This window comes from Oncorhynchus clarkii, chromosome 2, assembly GCF_045791955.1.
Source record: "Oncorhynchus clarkii lewisi isolate Uvic-CL-2024 chromosome 2, UVic_Ocla_1.0, whole genome shotgun sequence".
NCBI classification, from domain to species: Eukaryota; Metazoa; Chordata; class Actinopteri; order Salmoniformes; family Salmonidae; genus Oncorhynchus; species Oncorhynchus clarkii.
In genome coordinates this window covers 22798311-22820057 of record NC_092148.1, presented here as the reverse complement: position 1 = coordinate 22820057, position 21747 = coordinate 22798311, and the positions used below count along the sequence as shown (strand labels likewise).

At 42.2% G+C, this 21747-nt stretch overlaps 1 protein-coding gene across 1 annotated transcript; it reads left to right on the top strand.

Moving 5' to 3' along the window:
* Positions 1-4081: 4081 nt before the first annotated feature.
* On the top strand, positions 4082-20650 carry LOC139424557 (thrombospondin-3a-like). Its single transcript, XM_071176524.1, has 22 exons — positions 4082-4508; positions 5949-6152; positions 6430-6677; positions 7037-7139; positions 7253-7285; positions 7399-7481; positions 7590-7641; positions 7769-7917; positions 8207-8347; positions 8510-8584; positions 8908-9060; positions 9337-9555; positions 9683-9842; positions 10030-10148; positions 10283-10335; positions 10891-11072; positions 12137-12315; positions 12572-12620; positions 14159-14355; positions 15860-16032; positions 18879-19018; positions 19135-20650. The coding sequence occupies exons 1-22, from the start codon at positions 4415-4417 to the stop codon at positions 19194-19196; spliced, it is 2868 nt and encodes a 955-aa protein (XP_071032625.1). The 5' UTR covers positions 4082-4414; the 3' UTR covers positions 19197-20650.
* Positions 20651-21747: the final 1097 nt, after the last annotated feature.

Here is a 21747-nt window from a genome sequence, read left to right as displayed (position 1 = left end):
TCAAGCACATTTCTGCAGCATTAGTGAAGATGTGATCAATACATGTTGATGATTTAATTCCTGTGCTGTTTGTAACTACCCTGGTAAGTTGACTGATAACTTGAACCAGGTTGCAGGCACTGGTTACAGTTTGAATATTTTTCTTGAGTGGGCAGCTTGATGAAAGCCAGTTAATATTTAAATCACCAGAACATATATCTGTAGATTTCACATACCTTATCAAGCATTTCACACATGTCATCCAGATACTGACTGTTAGCACTTGGTGGTCTATAGCAGCTTCCCACAAGAATGGGCTTTAGGTTAGGCAGATGAACCTGTAGCCATATTCCTTCAAAAGTATTTAACATCAGATCCTCTCTAAGCTTTACAGGAATGTGGTTCTGAATATAAACAGCAATACCTCCACCACTGGCATTTCTGTCTTTTCTGTCAATGATATAACCTTGTATTGCTGCCACTGTATCATCATTATTATCTATTATAAGTGAGTTTCAGAGATAGTCAGAGTATGAATGTCATCTGTTACTAGCACATTTTTTTTTTTTGCTAACTTTGTTTCTTAACATGCTATTTGGAGCTCTTTTCTTGGATGCTTACTATTTTTCCATGCTTTACTAGGAAGTTTAGCAGAAGTAGATATGCTCATGTTACTTATGTTAGAGCAGGTTGAGCTGCAAACAGTGGACATCCTACAAGGGCACACCGACTCTGTGCTAACAGTATAAATCTGGTTCATAGGCACATGATTACTGCATACAATAGCTGAAGAATCAGCAGAGGCATTCAGGGCAGTTAGAGGGACATAAATTAGGTTACTTACATTGTGTCTACCAATGCCCCTGGTATATTGTACATTTGCTGAAGCATTATGACAACTCAGCGTCACAATGGTAGGGTGTTACATACCCTCTTGGAGGAGGGAACGCAACACCCTGCTACATCTCAACTCCCCTTGGAGTGAAAAATGTATGTGATTGTAGGTGCGAGGAAGGATGGCAGAGGCAGAGAAAAATGAAGTTTACAGGGAATGTATTTATTATTTATTATTCCTTAACACAGTAAAGTGGGGAAAAGGTAGCTGGGCTTGGGTCATTGATGAATCATTGTCTCAACACATCCTTTTGATGCTGTGAAAGGATCCAGGAACTCTAACGATTCGGGTGGATTTGGGTCTCCTTATAAATGTATTTTGTTTCCAAAAGGTATCAAAATTGTCAACAAAAGTTACACCCATTGAGCTGCAATAATCACGTAGCCAGTTGTGAAGTGAAATAATCGTGTTAAAGCATTCAATGCCACGATTCAGAGAGGGCACGGGGACAGATATGATGGGTATTTTATTAATGTCTAGCAGAGAGTCAATCAGCTCTTTAAAATCCAGTTTCAACCATTCAGAAGAGCCCTTCATAATGTCATTAAACCCCACATGGACTACGATAGAATCAATTTCCATGTCCAGACGTAGTACATTCAGGAGCAGCTTAGTAATGTCATTTACCCAAGCTCCAGGATAGGACATTGTAGACTCAGGCTTGGCAGAGCCTACCCCCTGCACTTTATCTGCAAGCTGTTGGCTAGAGCGCGCTGTGGGAAGACCAGAGCTATACACATCTACTATTTAACGCAAAGGTTTTTGTGAAAAACAATTGAGAGTTGAAAATGTGATTGAACCACATTGAACTTTAGATTTGGCCTACAAATGAATATAACACCTCTATGGAAAGATGAGACTCATGAACAGGATGGTGTTCTCTGTTTTGCTCAAACAACCCCTTGTCTGATAGTAGCCCATACAAATGAATGGAAGTATGGAGGTAGTTTTGTGCCAAAAAGTTAAGGAGTGTCCAAAAAGACAAAAATAAATATATATAGGACAGACCCGTCAAAACCTTATTCCTTATGATTTATTTTTTGACTGTCTTTTTTTTGCCATTTATGAATGTGTTATTCATTGCTTTCTATGGGCTATAGTATTTTATCAACAACAAAACATATACAGTTGAAGTCGGAAGTTTACATACACGTTAGCCAAATACATTTAAACGCAGTTTTTCACAATTCCTGACTTTTAGTAAAAAGTCACTGTCTTAGGTCAGTTAGGATCACCACTTTATTTTAAGAATGTGAAATGTCAGAATAATAGTAGAGAGATTGATTTACTTCAGCTTTATTTCTTTCATCACATTCCCAGTGTGTCAGAAGTTGACATACACTCAATTAGTATTTGGTAGCATTGCCTTTAAATTGTTTAACTTGGGTCAAATGTTTCGGGTAGCCTTCCACAAGCTTCCCACAATAAGTTGGGTGCATTTTGGCCCATTCCTCCTGACAGAGCTGGTGTTACTGAGTCATGTTTGTAGGCCTCCTTGCTTGCACACGCTTTTTCAGTTCTGTCCACAATTTTTCTATGGGATTGAGGTCAGGGCTTTGTGATGGCCACCTCAATACCTTGACTTGGTTGTCCTCAAGCCATTTTGCCACAACTTTGGAAGTATGCTTGGGGTCGTTGTCCATTTGGAAGACTCATTTGCGACCAAGCTTTAACTTCCTGACTGATGTCTTGAGCTGTTGCATCAATATATCCACATCATTTTCCTCCCTCATGATGCCATCTATTTTGTGAAGTGCACCAGTCCCTCCTGCAGCAAAGCACATCCACAAAATTATGCTGCCACCCCCGTGCTTCATGGTTGGATGGTGTTCTTCGGTTTGCAAGCATACCCCTTTTCCCTCCAAACATCACAATGGTCATTATGGCCAAACAGTTCTATTTTTGTTTCATCAGACCAGAGGACATTTCTCCAGAATGTACGGTCTTTGTCCCCATGTGTAGTTGCAAACCGTAGTCTGGCTTTTTTATGGCGGTTTTGGAGCAGTGGTTTCTTCCTTGCTGAGCGGCCTTTCAGGTTATGTCAACATAGGACTCGTTTTACTGTGGATATAGATACTTTTGTACCTGTTTCCTCCAGCATCTTCACAAGGTCCTTTGCTGTTGTTCTGGGATTGATTTGCACTTTTCGCACCAAAGTACATTCATCTCTAGGAGACAGAATGTGTCTCCTTCCTGAGCGGTTTATACTTGCATACTATTGTTTGTACAGATGAACGTGGTAACTTCAGACTTTTGGAAATTGCTCCCAAGGATGAACCAGACTTGTGGAGGTCTACAATTTTTTTCTGAGGTCTTGGCTGATTTCTTTTGATTTTCCCATAATGTCAAGCAAAGAGGGACTGAGTTTGAAGGTAGGCCTTGAAATACATCCACAGGTACACCTCCAATGGACTCAAATGATGTCAATTAGCCTATCAGAAGCTTCTAAAGCCATGACATAATTTTCTGGAATTTTCCAAGCTGTTTAAAGGCACAGTCAACTTAGTGCATGTAAACTTCTGACCCACTGGAATTGTGATACAGTGAATTGTAAGTGAAATAATCTGTCTGTAAACAATGGTTGGAAAAATGACTTGTGTCATGCACAAAGTAGATGTCCTAACCGACTTGCCAAAACTATAGTTTGTTAACAAGAAATTTGGGGAGTGGTTGAAAAACGAGTTTTAATGATGCCAACCTAATTGTATGTAAACTTCCAACTTCAACTGTATATATATATATATATATATATATATATATATATATATTTGATAGCCATACCTAAAGGGGTCCTAAAATGTAAAATCTAATAGCTAAATGATCCATGGTATGACCATCTTAAAACAATTCCAGATGTTAGTTTAGTAGACCTTAATATCATGGAAACACATGTGAACCATTTTATGACATCTTGTTTGTTTTTCTGTTTTGTTCTTCTTTCCTTATCCTCTTTTATCTTCCTGCCCAGGGATGATAGTCTGATCTGTTTGAAGTACATAGCCTACTTAAGGCTATAGGCCCCTCAAAATCAACTCTGGACCTCGAAGCCAGTTCTACCTGTGTTCTTTCATTGTTCCCTTCTAATCAGGGATTTATTTCGACTTGGGACACCAGGTGGTTGCAAATAATTATTAGGTACAACATACCTCATAGGGTAAGAGTTGAACACCCCTGCTATAAATAACGTTATAGCAGATTAATTACTGTATAGACTACCGGCACAGCCTAGATTATGGCTGTATAACATGAGAATTGAGAAAGTTTGACACCCCGCACGCCTCAGGTTATAGCAGGCGAATGAACTCCCTCGCTCACTGTCACATCCACTCTGCGCGAACGAGGTACTTGGCCGGAGCGCGCCTGTAGGAAGCCAGTCGACATTTGTAACGGCTCTTGAACCTATATTCTGCGGTCAACTCACCCTGCAGACTTATATTTTGAAATAAAGCTCCATTCATAAACATCAAAGTGGACTCTCGGCGGATGGTTATTTACTCCTGTTGACTTTCGTGTCAACTTTCCCGCACCGTTTCTTGGGACATGGGTGCGTGGCGCGATGGGCCAACTTTTCTGGCTCTATCCACATTTCTATTCATTGCAACATGTGAGCCAATGGATAAGCAAGATATGCAAGGTAAAACAAATAATACTAACTCACTCATAGGAGTGCGTATTTTGTGAATCCTCAAATTAAATTAGGTCGAAGTGTGTTTTCGAAATTAATTGATGCAGACAGTTTTTGGTCTGGACTTCACTTTGTTCTGCCATAGACACACATAAACTCGAGATGGTTGTTATAACTCTGATAATATTAGTTAAAACTGTAGTTTTAGAAGTGTGTGCGAACCCTATAACAATTTCCAAGTCGAGTGTAAAACACTCCACACACAGGGCGCAACGTTTTTCTTTCACCTTTATGGCTTGAAATGTTCTGTTTTATCTCTATAGGCTACTTTCTATCATCTGTTGTCTCATTCATCTTGGTTATGTTGGTCATGTTTCACTGCTGGTTAATTAGGTTATTTATTTTCCATTTGATACACAAATAATATTTCATATTATTTCCAATTGATCATTCATATTTCCTCTCTCTTTTCTTTCTTTTTTGAGATGACCAGTTTTTTCCTTCCCTGTCATAACTGATATTCTCCTCCACTTGTATTCTTTATGACATATACAGGAACAGAGAACGTGCTAGGCCAACTATTTTCTGACTTCCTTGGCTGACTTTCCCCCTATTCCCCTCTTTCCCCCTTGAGTGCTCACAGCCTGTTTGTGGCAGAAATCCTGATCATTGCCAAACCTCATTGTCCAAACCAGTGTGTGAACGGGTGAGGAGGTGTCAGAAATAATAGCAAGAGAGAGAGAGAGAGAGAGAGACAGAGAGAGAGGAAGGAGGAAGGGGAAAGCCTTCTTACTAAGAGCCAGAAAGCAGCCAGGAGTCCTGCTCCTTTTATTCCTCTCTCTTTTGTTTCCCCCTGGGTTTTAATATCCAGCAATGTGTCAGCATGGGCTTTGACTTTTGGCACTATGAAGTTCTCTGTGATAATGTTCAGGAATGCCACTGCTAAAATTGATGGAAGTAAATTAATTCTGTATTGGTGCATAGTTTACAAAAGACAATAAATACAGAGATAAATTCATAGTCATAGGAAGAGAAATTAAATAGAAAAATATGTGTAAGAAAATAGTTGAAATGTACTCTGTATTTGTACCTTCAATGTTATAACACTGTACTATCTGCCTATTAAACAAACATTTAACCTGTAGATGGGGATTTATTAGTGAAATGAAACAGCTTGTAAAACTTGTTTCTTAAGGAGTCTTCATAAGGGATGTGGTTATAATAAGAGTCAGATTTGCTATTGTTAAGTTAGATGTTGCTTCAGAGATGTCAACTAGTCACTCAACAGGTGTCCTCATATACCTGGGCAAGGGTCAAATGTGAAGCGTCATCATGGGACTGGATGAGAGCCTTTGATCAGGGAAAGTGGTAGATAGATACCCTCTCTTTTCATTATCTCTCTCTGTCATTCCCTCTTTCATTATCTCTCTCTCCCCACCCCCTCTCCAGTCATTGACATGCTAACGCTGGACTCCAAGACCAGTGTGTCTGCGGTGGAGAAGGTGACAGGTGCCATGAGTGTGCTCAGTGACATCTACATCGTGTCCACATTCCGCCTGCCTCCCAAGATGGGAGGGGTGCTGCTGGGCCTCTACAGCAAAGATGAGAACAAGAAGTACCTGGAGCTGGCCATCATGGGAAAGATCAATAAAGGTACTTCACTCTCACCCACTGATTAAACCAGAATGAACAATTTCCCAGTTTCTCTGTGACGGAGCATACAACTAACTCCGTCTCAAACCACCTTTAGTATTTAAAAGTGTTCATATGAATATCAATCTGTCCATCAAGTTTTCCTTTTTCCACCCCCCTTTTTTTGTATCTGTTTGACTTTTCTCTCCTTGTTCTTATTTTGCTGTTATTAGTTACCTTTCCTTGTTCAGTAAATCCTTTTTTTTTTTTTTATTCTCCCCGCTACCCTCTCCCATAGCTCTGGTGCGTTACGTGAGGGAGGATGGCAAAATTCACACAGTGAACCTCCAGAGCGCAAACCTGGCTGATGGTCGCACACACTCCATTATTCTCCGGGTTGGAGGCCTGCGCAGAGACAACCTACACCTGGAGCTCTACGTCAATTGTCGATTGGCTGACTCCAGCCAGGGCCTCCCTCCATTGGTCCCTCTCTCTGCGGAGAAGGTGGAGATTCGTAATGGCTTCAAGGCCTACGCAAGGCTACAGGTGACAAGGAGCACTGAGTCTGACACTAAGTCTCAAGTAAATCCCATGCCCCTTTAGCTAGGGGCCAGGGCTTCATCTCAATAGCCCAACGTGGCTTTCTCTCCTCGTCTCCTATCCTCAGTCTGCACTTATTTGAAAACACAGGGTGAAGCAATATGGTGGATGCCTACTGGAAATTAGCTTTCACCTGTCAAGGTCTTTCACATCAGTGTAGTTGAAGTGGAGAAGACGAGGAGAGGAGGCGACTTTTAATTGAGAGTTGGTCCTCTTTAACCATAGCAACAGCTGTCATTTAAAATCATATCATTAATAGCAGCTTCAACCACAACATGGTGTGATCCAAGCTTCTCCCATTACAGGGCGCTGTGGAGTCCCTCAAAATGGCGCTAGGGGGCAGTGTGGCCAAAGCAGGTGCCCTGGCAGACTGTCCATTCCAGGGGGATTCATCAGTCTATAACACAGGTGTGTCCAAAATCACTATATGACTTTCCAAGATGAAGTCTGTTATGAACAAAGTGAATCAGATGTGTATCCTGAACATGTTTCAACCTAAAGTCCTTTTCCTCTTCTTACAGTCGGTGCGACTGCAGAAGTGAACTCCATTCTAGGTGAGTGTATCCAAATGTCTCTTTTCAAGTATACAGTGAAATCAATGTCTTATGGAAATGTGTGTTGGCTTTACTTGACAATGATTGGGCATTCTGTGGGTATTGTATGTCAGGTGACCACACTAAGGCTCTGATTGGTCAGCTAATCATCTTTAACCAGATCCTAGGAGAGCTGCGAGAGGACATCAGAGAGCAGGTGGGTTGTGTGTGTGTGGGTTTGTACAAGTGTATGCATGCAGCATGTGTGTGTGTCTGCATACTGTATGTGATTGTGCATTTTCACTGATGTCCTCTCCTTCTCCAGGTGAAGGAGATGTCCCTGATTAGGAACACCATTCTGGAGTGCCAAGTGTGTGGTGAGTGAACAGCCATGGGAAAACAAACAATATGTATGGGAAATTTGACCCATTCCTCATGTTCCCTATTCTTGTCTCGCTCTTAAATACACAACAAAACCTAAACCAACGGTGTGTTGACCTCCAGGCTTCCACGACTCTCGTTCCCCCTGCTCCCCCAACCCCTGTTTTAAGGGTGTCTCCTGCATGGAGACCTTTGACTACCCAGGGTATCGCTGTGGTCCCTGCCCAGAGGGCATGATGGGCAACGGAACCCACTGCCAGGACATTGACGAGGTATAACACAATAACAGACAGGAAATGGAAATTAGCCTGGCTGGGTTTTAAATTGTGGTTTTTACACTGCCTCAAGCTCACTGTTGAATGAAATGTGAATTGACAAGGCTTTTAGGGTGACAGCTGAGCTGTTGTCAAAATAGACAGAGTCACTTCAAGTACTGTACTCACGGCTCTTATTTCAAAGGGCCCCTACTTTACCACTTATCTCTGTCTATTTCTCTCTCGTCTCCCCCACTCTCTCTATTCTCTCTCTATTTCTATTCTCTGTCTCTCTAACATGTCTCAGTGTTCCATAGCCCAGCCCTGCTACTCTCCAGGTGCGTGTATAAACACAGTGAAGGGTTTTAGCTGTGAGCTCTGTCCCCCTGGTCTCTGGGGCCCACCCCTCTTTGGGGTCGGACTGGAGTATGCCAAGTACCACAAGCAGGTACACACACACACACACACACACACACACACACACACACACACACACACACACACACACACACACACACACACACTATCACTTTTTTCCTTATTGACATAATCCATAATTCCCTATTGTCTTTTTTCTTCCTCACACACCTTGCTGTGGGTTTGTCTATAGGAGTGTGTAGACATCGATGAGTGTATTGAAGTTGCCAATGCCTGTGTGCCCCACTCCATGTGTACCAACACCATCGTAAGTAGAAACCCTTTTCCAATGTGAAGATGTTTATTACAATGTATGTACAGCGTCAAATCTTCACAAACGAGACATCGCCCTCTATTGATCATATGAGGGTACTCTAGAGCCGCTGTGGGGTAAAGCTGTTCTCTCTCCCTTCCCCCATCTCTCTTTCTCTCTCCACCCTCCTCCTTTCTCTCTCCACCCTCCTCTCTCTCTCTCTCTCTCTCTCTCCTCTCTCTCTCTCTCTCTCTCTCTCTCTCTCTCTCTCTCCCCCCTCTCTCTCTCTCTCTCTCTCTCTCTCTCTCCCAACCTCTCCTTCCATCTTTCTCTCCCAGGGCTCGTTCAGGTGTGGTGGCTGTAAGGTGGGTTACCTGGGGAACCAGACAGTGGGCTGCGTGCCCCGTAGGTCCTGTGCCACACTCAGCTTTAACCCCTGTGATGCCAATGCCCACTGCATCATAGAGAGGAACGGAGAGGTGTCCTGTGCGGTAAGCAACAGTGGTCTTTTACTATCTTTGCCCTCCTGGACAGGAAAAGAGAAGCCACACTGCACTATCCTCCATCCCTATCAAACACAGCTGATTAATTAAATTGCATTCTAAACTGAAGATCATGATTAGTTGATTATTGGAGTCAGGTGTGTTAGCTGGAGCTGGGACAAAACTGTTTCACCAATCAGGCCCTCAAGGACTGGAGTTGCCCACCCCTGTTATAGATGTATTGTAGGTTTGTTTTAAAATGCTCTCTTTTCTTCCATTCTCCAGTGCAACATTGGCTGGGCCGGTAATGGGAACACTTGTGGCACAGACACAGACATTGATGGATACCCAGACCGCTCTCTGCCCTGTATGGACAATGACAAGCACTGTAAACGGGACAACTGTGTTTACACACCCAACTCAGGCCAGGAGGACGCAGACAACGACGGCATCGGAGACCAGTGTGACGAGGACGCAGATGGAGACGGCATCAAGAATGTGGAGGTGTGTTTCCATCTCAGACCCTCTGTGGTAATTGTATCTGGGTGTATGTGTGTGATAATATAACTTGTATGATTGTAAGTCGTTGTTTCTCATTTTTTCTCATGACCATAACTGTTATATTTTGCAGGATAACTGTCGACTAGAACCCAACAAAGATCAGCAGAACTCGGACACAGACTCTTTCGGTGACGCCTGTGACAACTGTCCCAATGTCCCTAACATTGACCAGAAGGATACGGACAGCAACGGGCAAGGAGACGCCTGTGACAATGACATAGATGGAGATGGTGTGTATTCACACAGACGCGTGTGCACGCACTCACAATTGTACTCACACATAAACGGCAAGATGTCCGGGGGACCTTTTTGTGGGCCGCCGTTGAAGTTGGCATTGAACTCATTGATAACATAGCAAATCTAAGCAACTAGGTGATGGTCCTCATGTCTCCCCCCCTGTCTTACCCTGGTGTTCAGGTATCCCCAACGTGCTGGACAACTGCCCCAAGGTCCCCAACCCCATGCAGACAGACAGGGACGGAGACGGGGTAGGAGACGCCTGCGACAGCTGCCCTGAGATCAGCAACCCCATGCAGGTAAAATAACCTTCACACACCCCCAACTCCCAAAATGTGCATCTACAGAAGATTTTCAGCCACTCTTGGCTGAAACAGGGGTTTAGGCTACTCATTTGTCTTGTCTTTGGTTTATTCTGACCCTCTCCCCCTAGACAGACATTGACAATGACCTGGTGGGAGATGTGTGTGACACTGACCAGGACACGTGAGTCTCTGACTTCAACATGCACGCACACAAACACACACAAACTGCACTCACACTGCTACAGCTGTCACACAGCGCTACACCTGCTGTGCCTAACACACACAAACATGCACCTGCTGCGCTCATATTCACAAAAAAACACACTCACTTTACACCTGCTGGGATTTACAAGTAGATACACACACCTGCTGGGATTTACAAGTAGACACACACACCTGCTGGGGCTTGTTTTTGTGCTGCAGTTGTTAGAACTTCCTGATGGTGTTTTTCTAGGTGATCAAAAAAACACTAACTATTTCGGTACAAACAAAATAAGTGAACATAACACGACTTGGGCCAGGATTCAATGCAAGGCGCGTTATAGGGCAGCGCACTATACCGTATTTTAAAAGGTCATTTACGATTGAGCCGACATGCGCAGCATTTACCATGAACGCTGTTTAAAATGCCTAAGGCGCATTGTCGGTTGTCTAGTGAACTGTGCTAGAGCACTCCTTGAATTAAATCCCATCCTAGGAGTTTAACTGAATTCCAATGCGTCTATGTGTGTTCCAGGGATGGGGACGGTCACCAGGACTCCAGGGACAACTGCCCTGACCATCCCAACAGCTCCCAGCTGGACTCGGACAACGATGGCCTTGGGGACGACTGTGACGATGACGATGACAATGACTGGATCCCAGACATTCAAGACAACTGCAGACTTATCACCAACCCCAACCAGAAAGATTCTAACAGTAACCAACCGTTACTAAAACTTGAACAGTGAACTATCCCTTTAACAGTAACCAACCGTTATTAAAACTTGAACAGTGAACTATCCCTTTAACAGTAACCAACCGTTACTAAAACTTGAACAGTGAACCCTCCCTTTAACAGTAACCAACCGTTACTAAAACTTGAACAGTGAACCATCCCTTTAACAGTAACCAACCGTTATTAAAACTTGAACAGTGAACTATCCCTTTAACAGTAACCAACCGTTATTAAAACTTGAACAGTGAACTATCCCTTTAACAGTAACCAACCGTTATTAAAACTTGAACAGTGAACTATCCCTTTAACAGTAACCAACCGTTATTAAAACTTGAACAGTGAACTATCCCTTTAACAGTAACCAACCGTTATTAAAACTTGAACAGTGAACTATCCCTTTAACAGTAACCAACCGTTATTAAAACTTGAACAGTGAACTATCCCTTTAACAGTAACCAACCGTTATTAAAACTTGAACAGTGAACTATCCCTTTAACAGTAACCAACCGTTATTAAAACTTGAACAGTGAACTATCCCTTTAACAGTAACCAACCGTTACTAAAACTTGAACAGTGAACTATCCCTTTAACAGTAACCAACCGTTACTAAAACTTGAACAGTGAACCCTCCCTTTAACAGTAACCAACCGTTATTAAAACTTGAACAGTGAACTATCCCTTTAACAGTAACCAACCGTTATTAAAACTTGAACAGTGAACTATCCCTTTAACAGTAACCAACCGTTATTAAAACTTGAACAGTGAACTATCCCTTTAACAGTAACCAACCGTTATTAAAACTTGAACAGTGAACTATCCCTTTAACAGTAACCAACCGTTATTAAAACTTGAACAGTGAACTATCCCTTTAACAGTAACCAACCGTTATTAAAACTTGAACAGTGAACTATCCCTTTAACAGTAACCAACCGTTAAAGGGATAGTTCAATGTTCAAGTTTTAGCTTATTTTTTTACTTCTGCATCGCTACATGCTTCAGAAGTGCCCCTCTGTCTTACTATGGCCATCTCCCCCTCCTCTCCCAGGTAACGGGGTGGGCGACGTGTGTGAGAACGACTTTGACAACGATTCAGTCTGGGATCTGATTGATGTGTGCCCTGAGAGTTCAGAGGTCACTCTGACAGACTTCAGAGCCTATCAGACAGTCATTCTGGATCCAGAGGGCGATGCCCAGATCGATCCCAATTGGGTGGTGCTCAATCAGGTGACCCTTGACCTCCCTCTTTGGCTCAACACATGAACAACTTTGATTGTAGGCTGAAATATCCCTTTAAGGTTATCCTCCTACTCTGAAATCAGTTTACAAGGAGGACTATTATGGTTATTATAAATAGGCCTATGCTAGTGCATTGACTACAGACTAAAGCATGGCATATTGCATTGTGCATATTTGTCACGCTCTTATGTATGATTCATTGTGGATACGGATTCTGATATTAGCGAATCCTCTTTTATTGCAGGGCATGGAAATAGTTCAGACCATGAACAGTGATCCTGGTTTAGCTGTGGGTAAGTTGATGTTATGAGTTATGTTGTTTGTTACTTCTTGTCCTGGTCCTGTGATGTATTCTAAATAGAATTACTCAAATTCTGGCCTATACAGTGATTTGAGTATAGCTGTGTATTGAAAAGGTCCTGGAAATAAATATATTCAGTACCAGTCAAAAGTTTGGACACACCTACTCATTCAAGGGCATTCTCAACCAGCTTCACCTGGAATGCTTTTCCAACAGTCTTGAAGGAGTTGCCACATATGCTGAGCACTTGTTGGCTGCTTTTCCTTCACTCTACGGTCTAACTCATCCCAAACCATCTCAATTGGGTTTAGGTCGGGTGATTGTGGAGGCCAGGTCATCTGATGCAGCACTCCATCACTCTCCTTCTTGGTAAAATAGCCCTTACACAGCCTGGAGGTGTGTTGGGCCATTGTCCTGTTGAAAAACAAAGGATAGTCCCACCAAGCGCAAACCAGATGGGATGGCGTATCTCTGCAGAATGCTGTGTTAGCCATGCTGGTTAAGTGTGCCTTGAATTCTAAATAAATCACTGACAGTGTCACCAGCAAAGCACCCCCACACCAATACACCATCACACCTCCTCTTCCATGCTTCAAGGTGGGAACCACACATGCAGAGATTGTGGTTGGAACCAAACATCTCAAATTTGTACTCATCACACCAAAGGACACATTTCCACCTGTCTAATGTCTACTGCTCATGTTTCTTGGCCCAAGCAAGTCTCTTCTTCTTATTGGTGCCCTTTAGTAATGGTTTCTTTGCAGCAAATTGACCATGAAGGCCTGATTCACACAGTCTCCTCTGAACAGTTGATGTTGAGATGTTACTTGAACTCTGTGAAGCATTTATTTGGGCTGCAATTTCTGAGGCTGCTAACTCTAATGAACTTATCCTCTGCAGCAGAGGTAACTCTGGGTCTTTTTTTCCTGTGGAGGTCCTCATGAAAGTCAGTTTCATCATAGCGCTTGATGGTTTCTGCAACTACACTTGAAGAAACTTTCAAAGTTCTTGAAAGTTTACGCATTGACTGACCTCCATGATGGACTGTCATTTCTCTTTGCTTATTTGAGCTGTTCTTGCCATAATATGGACTTGGTCTTTTACCAAATAGGGCTATCTTCTGTATACCACCACTACCTGATTGGCTCAAACGCATTAAGAAGGAAAGAAATTCCACAAATGAACTTTTAACATGGCCCACCGGCTAATTGAAATGCATTCCAGGTGACTACCTCATGAAGCTGGTTGAGAGAATGCCAAGAGTGTGCAAAGCTGTCATCGAGGCAAAGGGTGGTTACTTTGAAGAATCTCAAATATAAAATATATTTAGATTTGTTTAACACGTTTTTGCTTACTACGTGATTCCATATGTGTTATTTCACAGTTTTGATGTCTCCATTATTATTCTACAATGTAGAAAATAGTAAAAATAATGAATGAGTAGGTGTGTCCAAATGTTTGACTGGTACTGTATATTTTTAAATTCCAATGAACTGAATTGACCTGACTCAACGCAATAACCTCCCCCAGGCTACACAGCGTTCAATGGGGTGGACTTTGAGGGCACCTTCCACATTAACACGGTGACGGACGACGACTATGCAGGCTTCATTTTCGGCTACCAGGACTCCTCTTCCTTCTACGTGGTAATGTGGAAACAGACAGAGCAGACCTACTGGCAGTCGACACCCTTCAGGGCCATGGCCCAACCTGGCCTGCAGCTCAAAGTGAGTGATGGGACACAAACACAGCAGCCTATAGGTGGTGCTACTGATAAGAAACTTGGCTGAATCGGGACACTTCCTGAGAATCACTTTCAGATAGACTCTGCTGTTGGATATACACTACCGTTCAAAAGTGTGGGGTCACTTCGAAATGTCCTTGTTTTGAAAGAAAAGCAAATGTTTTGTCCAATAAAATAACATCAAATTGATCAGAAATACAGTGTAGACATTGTTAATGTTGTAAATGACTATTGTAGCGGGAAACTGCAGTTTTTTTAATGGAATATCTACATAGGCGTACAGAGGCCCATTATCAGCAACCATTACTCCTGTGTTCCAATGGCATGTTGTGCTAGCTAATCCAAGTTTATCATTTTAAAAGGCTACTTGATCATTAGAAAACCCTTTTACAATTATGTTATCACAGCTAAAAACTGTTATACTGATTAAAGAAGCAATAAAACCTTGCCTTCTTTAGTCTAGTTGAGTATCTGGAGCATCAGCACTTGTGGGTTCGATTACAGGCTCAACATGTCCAGAAACAAAGACCTTTCTTCTGAAACTCGTCAGTCTATTCTTGTTCTGAGAAATGAAGGCTCGAAGGCCAGCATCCCGGAGCAGCCACTTCACTGTTGACGTTGAAACTGGTGTTTTGTGGGTACTATTTAATGAAGCTGCCAGTTGAGTACTTGTGAGGCATCTATTTCTCAAACTAGACACTCTAATGTACTTGTCCTCTTGCTCAGTTGTGCACTGGGGCCTCCCACTCCTCTTTCTATTCTGGTTAGAGCCAGCTTGCGCTGTTCTGTGAAGGGTGTATTACACAGCGTTGTACGAGATCTTCAGTTTCTTGGCAATTTCTCGCATGGAATAGCCTTAATTTTTCAGAACAGGAATAGACTGATGAGTTTCGGAAGAAAGGTCTTTGTTTCTGGACATTTTGAGCCTGTAATCGAACCCACAAATGCTGATGCTCCAGATACTCAACTAGTGTAGAGAAGGCCAGTTTTATTGCTTCTTTAAACAGTACAACAGTTTTCAGCTGTGCTAACATAATTGTAAAGGGGTTTTCTAATGATCAATTAGCCTTTTAAAATGATAAACTTTGATTAGCTAACACAACATGCCTTTGGAACACAGGAGTGATGGTTGCTGATAATGGGCCTATGTAGAAATTCCATTAAAAATCTGCAGTTTCCAGCTACAATAGTCATGTATAACATTAACAATGTCTAGACTGTATTTCTGATCAATTTTATGTTTATTTTTATGGATAAAAAAGGTGCTTTTATTTAAAAAATAAGGACATTTCGAAGTGACCCCACACTTTTGAACGGTAGTATAAGTACAACAAAGCATGTTGTGGTAGAGAAACATTCTAAAAACCTTTGATAGTTATCCAGTGAAATATAATAATGGAAAAAGTAGCATCTACTACAGGGTTCAGAATATGCAACAAACTCTCTCTCTCTCTGTCTCTGTCTCTCTCTCTCTTGTCCCCCTCCAGGCAGTGAAGTCCCGTACAGGGCCTGGTGAGTACCTGCGTAACGCCCTGTGGCACACAGGGGACACCAACGAGGAGGTGAAGCTGCTGTGGTCGGACCCACGGAATGTGGGCTGGAGAGACAAGACGTCTTACCGCTGGCAGCTCAGCCACAGGCCCCAGGTGGGCTACATCAGGTAGGCCACACCCCTCTTTCTCTCAGTTCTTTATTCTTTTTATTTGATTTTAATTTACTACTTTCTATTTGTATCAGATGTTCAGTAACTGTTTTATTGTCAATAGAATTTATGATCTGAAGTCCTTTAGTACCTGCTTAACTATGTATCAGATTTCCATTGTTTTTTACTTACTCGGGGGCAGATGTGTTCGATGGCTTTGAACTTGAAGCTGAGTTCATCCTCACTGGACGGACACTGTTGTGATTACACGGCTGTGTGTGACCACTGTTGACCACTAGAGGGAGTTTACACTGCCTTGGCTTGGATGATAAAAAAAAGAAAAAGAAAGATGGCTGGTGGCAGTTTGGTGGACTGGGTGGCTATTCACCAATATATACTCCATATTTTTCCCTCCTAAACCTCTTTGTGACTTTTACAGAGAGACCGGGCCCCCTGGCCCTCTATTGTCCCCGTTGCCATGTCAACCAAATCCTTGGCAAGAATTTGCTGAGCGCCCGTTCATATGCAGATCCAGAGGAAACTACTGTAGAGTGGGGGGTCTGAGAGAGACAGAGAGAGCAAGAGAGAGAGAGAAGAGGAGGTGAGGGGGAGAAAGCGAGAGAGGGAGAGAGCAGGGAGAGTATCAAAGACAGAGAAAGAAACTGAAAGATAAACAAGTGTGAGGGAGTCTGACTAGAAGCACTGAGAGTAACATAGCAGAATAAGGAAAAATCTCAAGCAGATTGTCAAATTCTAAGAGTGAAAGAGAATATCTTAAATCAGACGTCATGTCCGAGGAACATATTGCTTATGCAAATAGTTTAAGAAACCAGCTTTATTGGGTGGCATAAATACCACATTGTGCTCAACAAAGCATCAGCTAGACATTTTCAAAAGACACATTCATTTGAACCAATACCTGTGTTTGAGCATCTCTCAAAACCCTTACATTTCTGGCCCATTATCAGTAGCGATGCGTGGGTAAAATCACCAGGGAAGCCAAACCAGAACAAAAAGCCATTATATAACCTATGTGTTGTGATAATTGCTTTATTTGCTCTATAGCCTGTCTTGACACTGTGATATATATACAATAAGAAGACACAGTGGCAGAATAAATTCAACCACATATTTGTTTCATTACAAAACTGGAGAGCAACATCTGTCTGGTGAAGTCCACAAAACATATTGCATGTAACAAACAGTTACATGACCTACAGCATGGTCAAGCAAGGTAATGTTTATGGATTTAGAACCACGGAGAGTTACCGCAAGTTGCAAAGAAAACAGGAGCTGCCTTCACTATTCCAGCATCATTTCAACATCATCTTATCAACTATGCTTAGTCTAATACAGTGACAACTAAAAGATACCAAAAACTATTTAGTCCAATCAACGTAAGCTAAATATGATGTGGCTGTCCATGTAACTGATTTCTCTGTGTGTGTGTGTGTGTATTTGTGTGTGTTTGCGTAACGTATAAGTAGAAAAACATGTTGACTCACCCTACTTGTAGAGAAACGCCAATTCCATTCTCCTCTTTCATGTTGCCTAAACGGCTTATAACTCTGTCATATAGTACACACTTTTTGTTGTCCTAGGCTACCTGATTAAAATGCTTGCTAGTTAGCCTAACTACCTTTCATGGGCAACGATGCGCGAGGCCAGCATACTACCTGGGGACAATGTATGAATTTATGGTTGGATCAGAATCGCCGTTATAATCATTGGCCAGTATGGATAATTAAGTAAAACCACAAGTTCAAATCCCTATCTCCATCCATTGCCAATTTAGGAAAGGGACGATTTTAGCAAGCTAGCCTCCGGAAGACAACAACACAAGGAGATGCAACAATTCACATTTGTTTCTGTCAATAATGATGTTTGGCTTGTGATGTGATTAGTCTGAAGCCAAATCCAAACTGGCTTCCTTTGACACTTTTTTTTGGTGCTCCAGGACCATTCAGTGCTGAGCTCACACAGTTTAGCTCAACACTGATTGGCTATTTTATTTATATATTTTTTTCAATGGAGACCAAATGCTCGCTGGCCTCCCATGCATTCAATGCTACGGGCAGCAACAACTTCATACTCTTTCTGATCAGACAGCATCAGATAGATATGCTGCACATACTGAGACAGAGGGGCACTGTTACGTTAGATCAGATGCTTTCTCTGATGAGATACATTCAGCCTGTTGCGAATTGAAGGAAATTTATGAAACACAGAGAGGCAAAATATACATTATTTTGTATATATATTTTTTTGGGGGGAACCCTAGCTTCCCTTGGCATCCATGAATACATGCCACTGCCCATTATAAAAAAAGTTGCCAGAGAAAAGGAGAGTTGGGGGGGTGGAGTTTGTGGAGGTTGTGGAGGGGGGGGGCACTCCAGTGGGGTGCAGTGAGGGGAGAGTGGAGAGAGAGAGACAGGTCTTTTTAGAGGCAGGGAGGCCCTATTCAGACCCAAACAGAGAGACACCTGCTTTGTATGCTGTGCAGAGGAGTCAATGGAGCACTGCAGCGATGCACTGCACTCACTCAGGCAGTGGCTGGGACAGGGGCTGGGCTTGCTCTCTGTCTCTCTTTCTCTGTTCATCCAAATCACCCATTTTGAGTTCTGTGGTTACTTGCCACTGGGTTTTAGTTTGGTGGCACTTCATTTGACTAATCTCTTATATGACCATATGCCAAGTACTACAGCTACCCACAACAATCACATGTTATGGGTATGTGACAGTGGTATAAATGAAGACAGTGTGGATGACTTTCATTTTGATAATTACCAGAGGGAACATGGCTAGAAATGACACGGGAATGTAAAAGTCCCCTGATTTGTGCATTGCCCCGCGCTCTGTGACAGGGTGAAGTTATATGAGGGGACGGAGATTGTGGCTGACTCTGGCGTGGTGATTGACACTACCATGAGAGGCGGACGACTGGGGGTCTTCTGTTTCTCCCAAGAGAACATCATCTGGTCCAACCTGCGCTACCGCTGCAACGGTAAGACTCCGTTCTTCACATTGCTACTAACCACTAACGATACTTGTATTGAACAACATAATGCTGGTGAACTCATTTACTTGTATGTTCTGCTTCATGTATCTGTTGTTTCTTAGACACTGTTCCAGACGACTTCAACCCATATCGCAAACAGGTCCTGCTGCACATCAAAGTGTGAGATGATTCGAGGATGTGTGAGTGCTGAGGCATGTAGATGAGTAACCTGTCCAGCACTGTCTATCTACACAAACTCACACACACATTCACACACACACTCTTACTGCCTCTCAGTACAGACTTCCAACTGCTGTTCAAATGTGTGTGACTGTGTCTGCCATTGAGTGAAAGGGGAGGGGTTTCAGAGTTGTGGTAAAGGAAGAAGAAGAACCATTTTACAACATTGTTATTATACCAGAGTGGAAAAGCAAAAAGGTACCAGAGACTTTGGAAGAAAGTATACATGATAATTCATGTATGTAGGACTGTGTTACTTCTGGGTTTGAGTTGCTGTTCTTGCCCTCAATTTCACTGTATGTGGTGGTTGTGTGAATGACAGCGGTTAACCGTTGAGTTTGACTGTTGCGTTGGGTGTGAGTGCTGTTGTTGCTTTGTGTTTTTGTATTTACAGCTATTATAGGAATACGTGGATTCCATTTTGTGTTTTAAGACCGAACAGTTAAAGGATGTGTTTTTCCATCTCATATCTAACTGTAAAATAAAAAACATAAGCTAACGTTACAGGGATGATGGGAATTTGATAAATACTGTACATCCTCTGGATATGAAACTCCTGTTAACTCTGTCATGATCAGATAATGTCATCTCAGCAGCAAAAAACAGATCTGTAGCAAGAGACTGTAGACTTGCAGTTATTTAGCCATATTACGTTAAGCCTTTAATAGTGGAATTATGTCCCTAATTTGAATAAATGTGGATCTCTGTGGATTCTAGTGTATACTTTCCTGTGCATCTGATTCTGTGCCCAGTAATTGAATATGAAATAAAGCCTTATTGGAAGTGTTTCTATGAATTAAGTCATCTTTAACTGATTAATTCAACAGAAGCATAAACAAAGAGCAAAACAATGTTTGTCCACAAAAAATAATAAACAATTGAATTTCTTAAAAATATGTTTATTTGACCTTTGTGATTCTGTACACAACAAGAATGCTAATGAACGATACTACTTTTTAAAAAACGGTCAAATAAATCAAGAGCAACTGTGAGTGAGCACTGCTGTTCCAAGGTCATCTAGTCAGTGATGTATGTGGTGACACTTGTGCTAACTCTATCTAACTGCTGAGTGCTGTGGTTGTCATCATACCTCCCAGGAGCAGACAGACCCCAGGGCTCAACTGACTGAACTGCCCAGTCTGTCTCAACAGTCTGCTTCTCTGCTCCACCATAATAGCCAGTCATAAAAATCCATATACATTGTACAGAACTTGCTATATTTAATATCATAGATTATGTGTCACATAGCCTAATTACGTTATTCTTATGCCAGTGTAGTAACACTGTAATAACTCTATGATAACACTGTATTTTAACATGTCGTTACATTGTAACTTACTGTGTAATGGAGTTGAGCATTTTGTTACCACATAAGTGAAATAAAGCCTCTTCCCATTCTACTTGTGTAATAACAACAAAACGAGTTACCCTGCTGAGGACAGACTTGAACATTTATTTGGATTCCATTTAGAATGGAGTATTTTAAGCATTATTCTATTAAGCTGGAGATGTCCTGCTATTGACCCCTGACTACTGTGTCTGGATTCCAATCTGATCATTCATTCTCTTTGCTCTATCCTGACTAACTCTCTCTCAGGTGTGAATAGGTGCAATATGATAGGCATTTGTCATCCTAGGTCTTGCTGGCCATACAGAGTTTGTGCAATACTGCTTCCTATCCCAATATGTGGGAACTTTCAGAGTGAAGTCACAAGGACAGAGGGAAGAGAATGACTTAGTGGAGTTGGCAAAGGTCCCCACATGGAAGCTAGCCAGCCAGTGTCAGGTGCAGACAGTGGGACCGTTTGGAAGCAGAGGCTTACCAACTGTATAGAATAAATTCCCTGGGTTTCTCCCATTAGCAGGGCACGTGTTGCGAATAGATAGAATAAATTGGGTCAATATAGCCAATGACAGTACTACAGATATGAAATATGTATCTCTAAATAATTGTAGTAGCAAAATGTGCTGTAGAAAGTGATTTTGAAAATATATTTTTAAATATATTTTTTAAGACAGAACAAAGTTTTGAAGTACATATCACAGTGCTCTTCCACATGTTTACAGAGAGAAAATAATTAGGAAAAACAACCTTTCTGAGCTCCTCTGTTAAAGATGGAATACCCTGGGTCCGGGAGGCCGGGACGAGTGCAATATTGGGAGGGCATTGTACAACAGTGCACAACATCCCACACCTGCCTGGCCCTGGGAGGGGTTAACACTTAATCTGCATCCCCAAGCACCAACATTTCATGATCTGGCTGCAATCCCAAGTTTACCCTCTCTTCAGATATGTCTGAGACTCACATCACCTGAGGAAGACAAAAGCGTTGCATATTAGTCATGGGCTAAAAGAGCTTATGCTCTATTTCTCTCTCTCTCTCTCTCTCTCTCACACACACACACACACACACACACACACACACACACACACACACACACACACACACACTCACACACACACACACACACACATTAACACACACAACAAACAT

Coding starts and splice junctions, on each gene's coding strand:
- LOC139424557 (XM_071176524.1), top strand. CDS start 4,415: ATGGGTGCGTGGCGCGATGGGCCAACTTTTCTGGCTCTATCCACATTT. Junction 4,509..5,948: donor GGATAAGCAAGATATGCAAG/GTAAAACAAATA, acceptor CCCCCTCTCCAG/TCATTGACATGCTAACGCTG. Junction 9,843..10,029: donor CAATGACATAGATGGAGATG/GTGTGTATTCAC, acceptor CCTGGTGTTCAG/GTATCCCCAACGTGCTGGAC.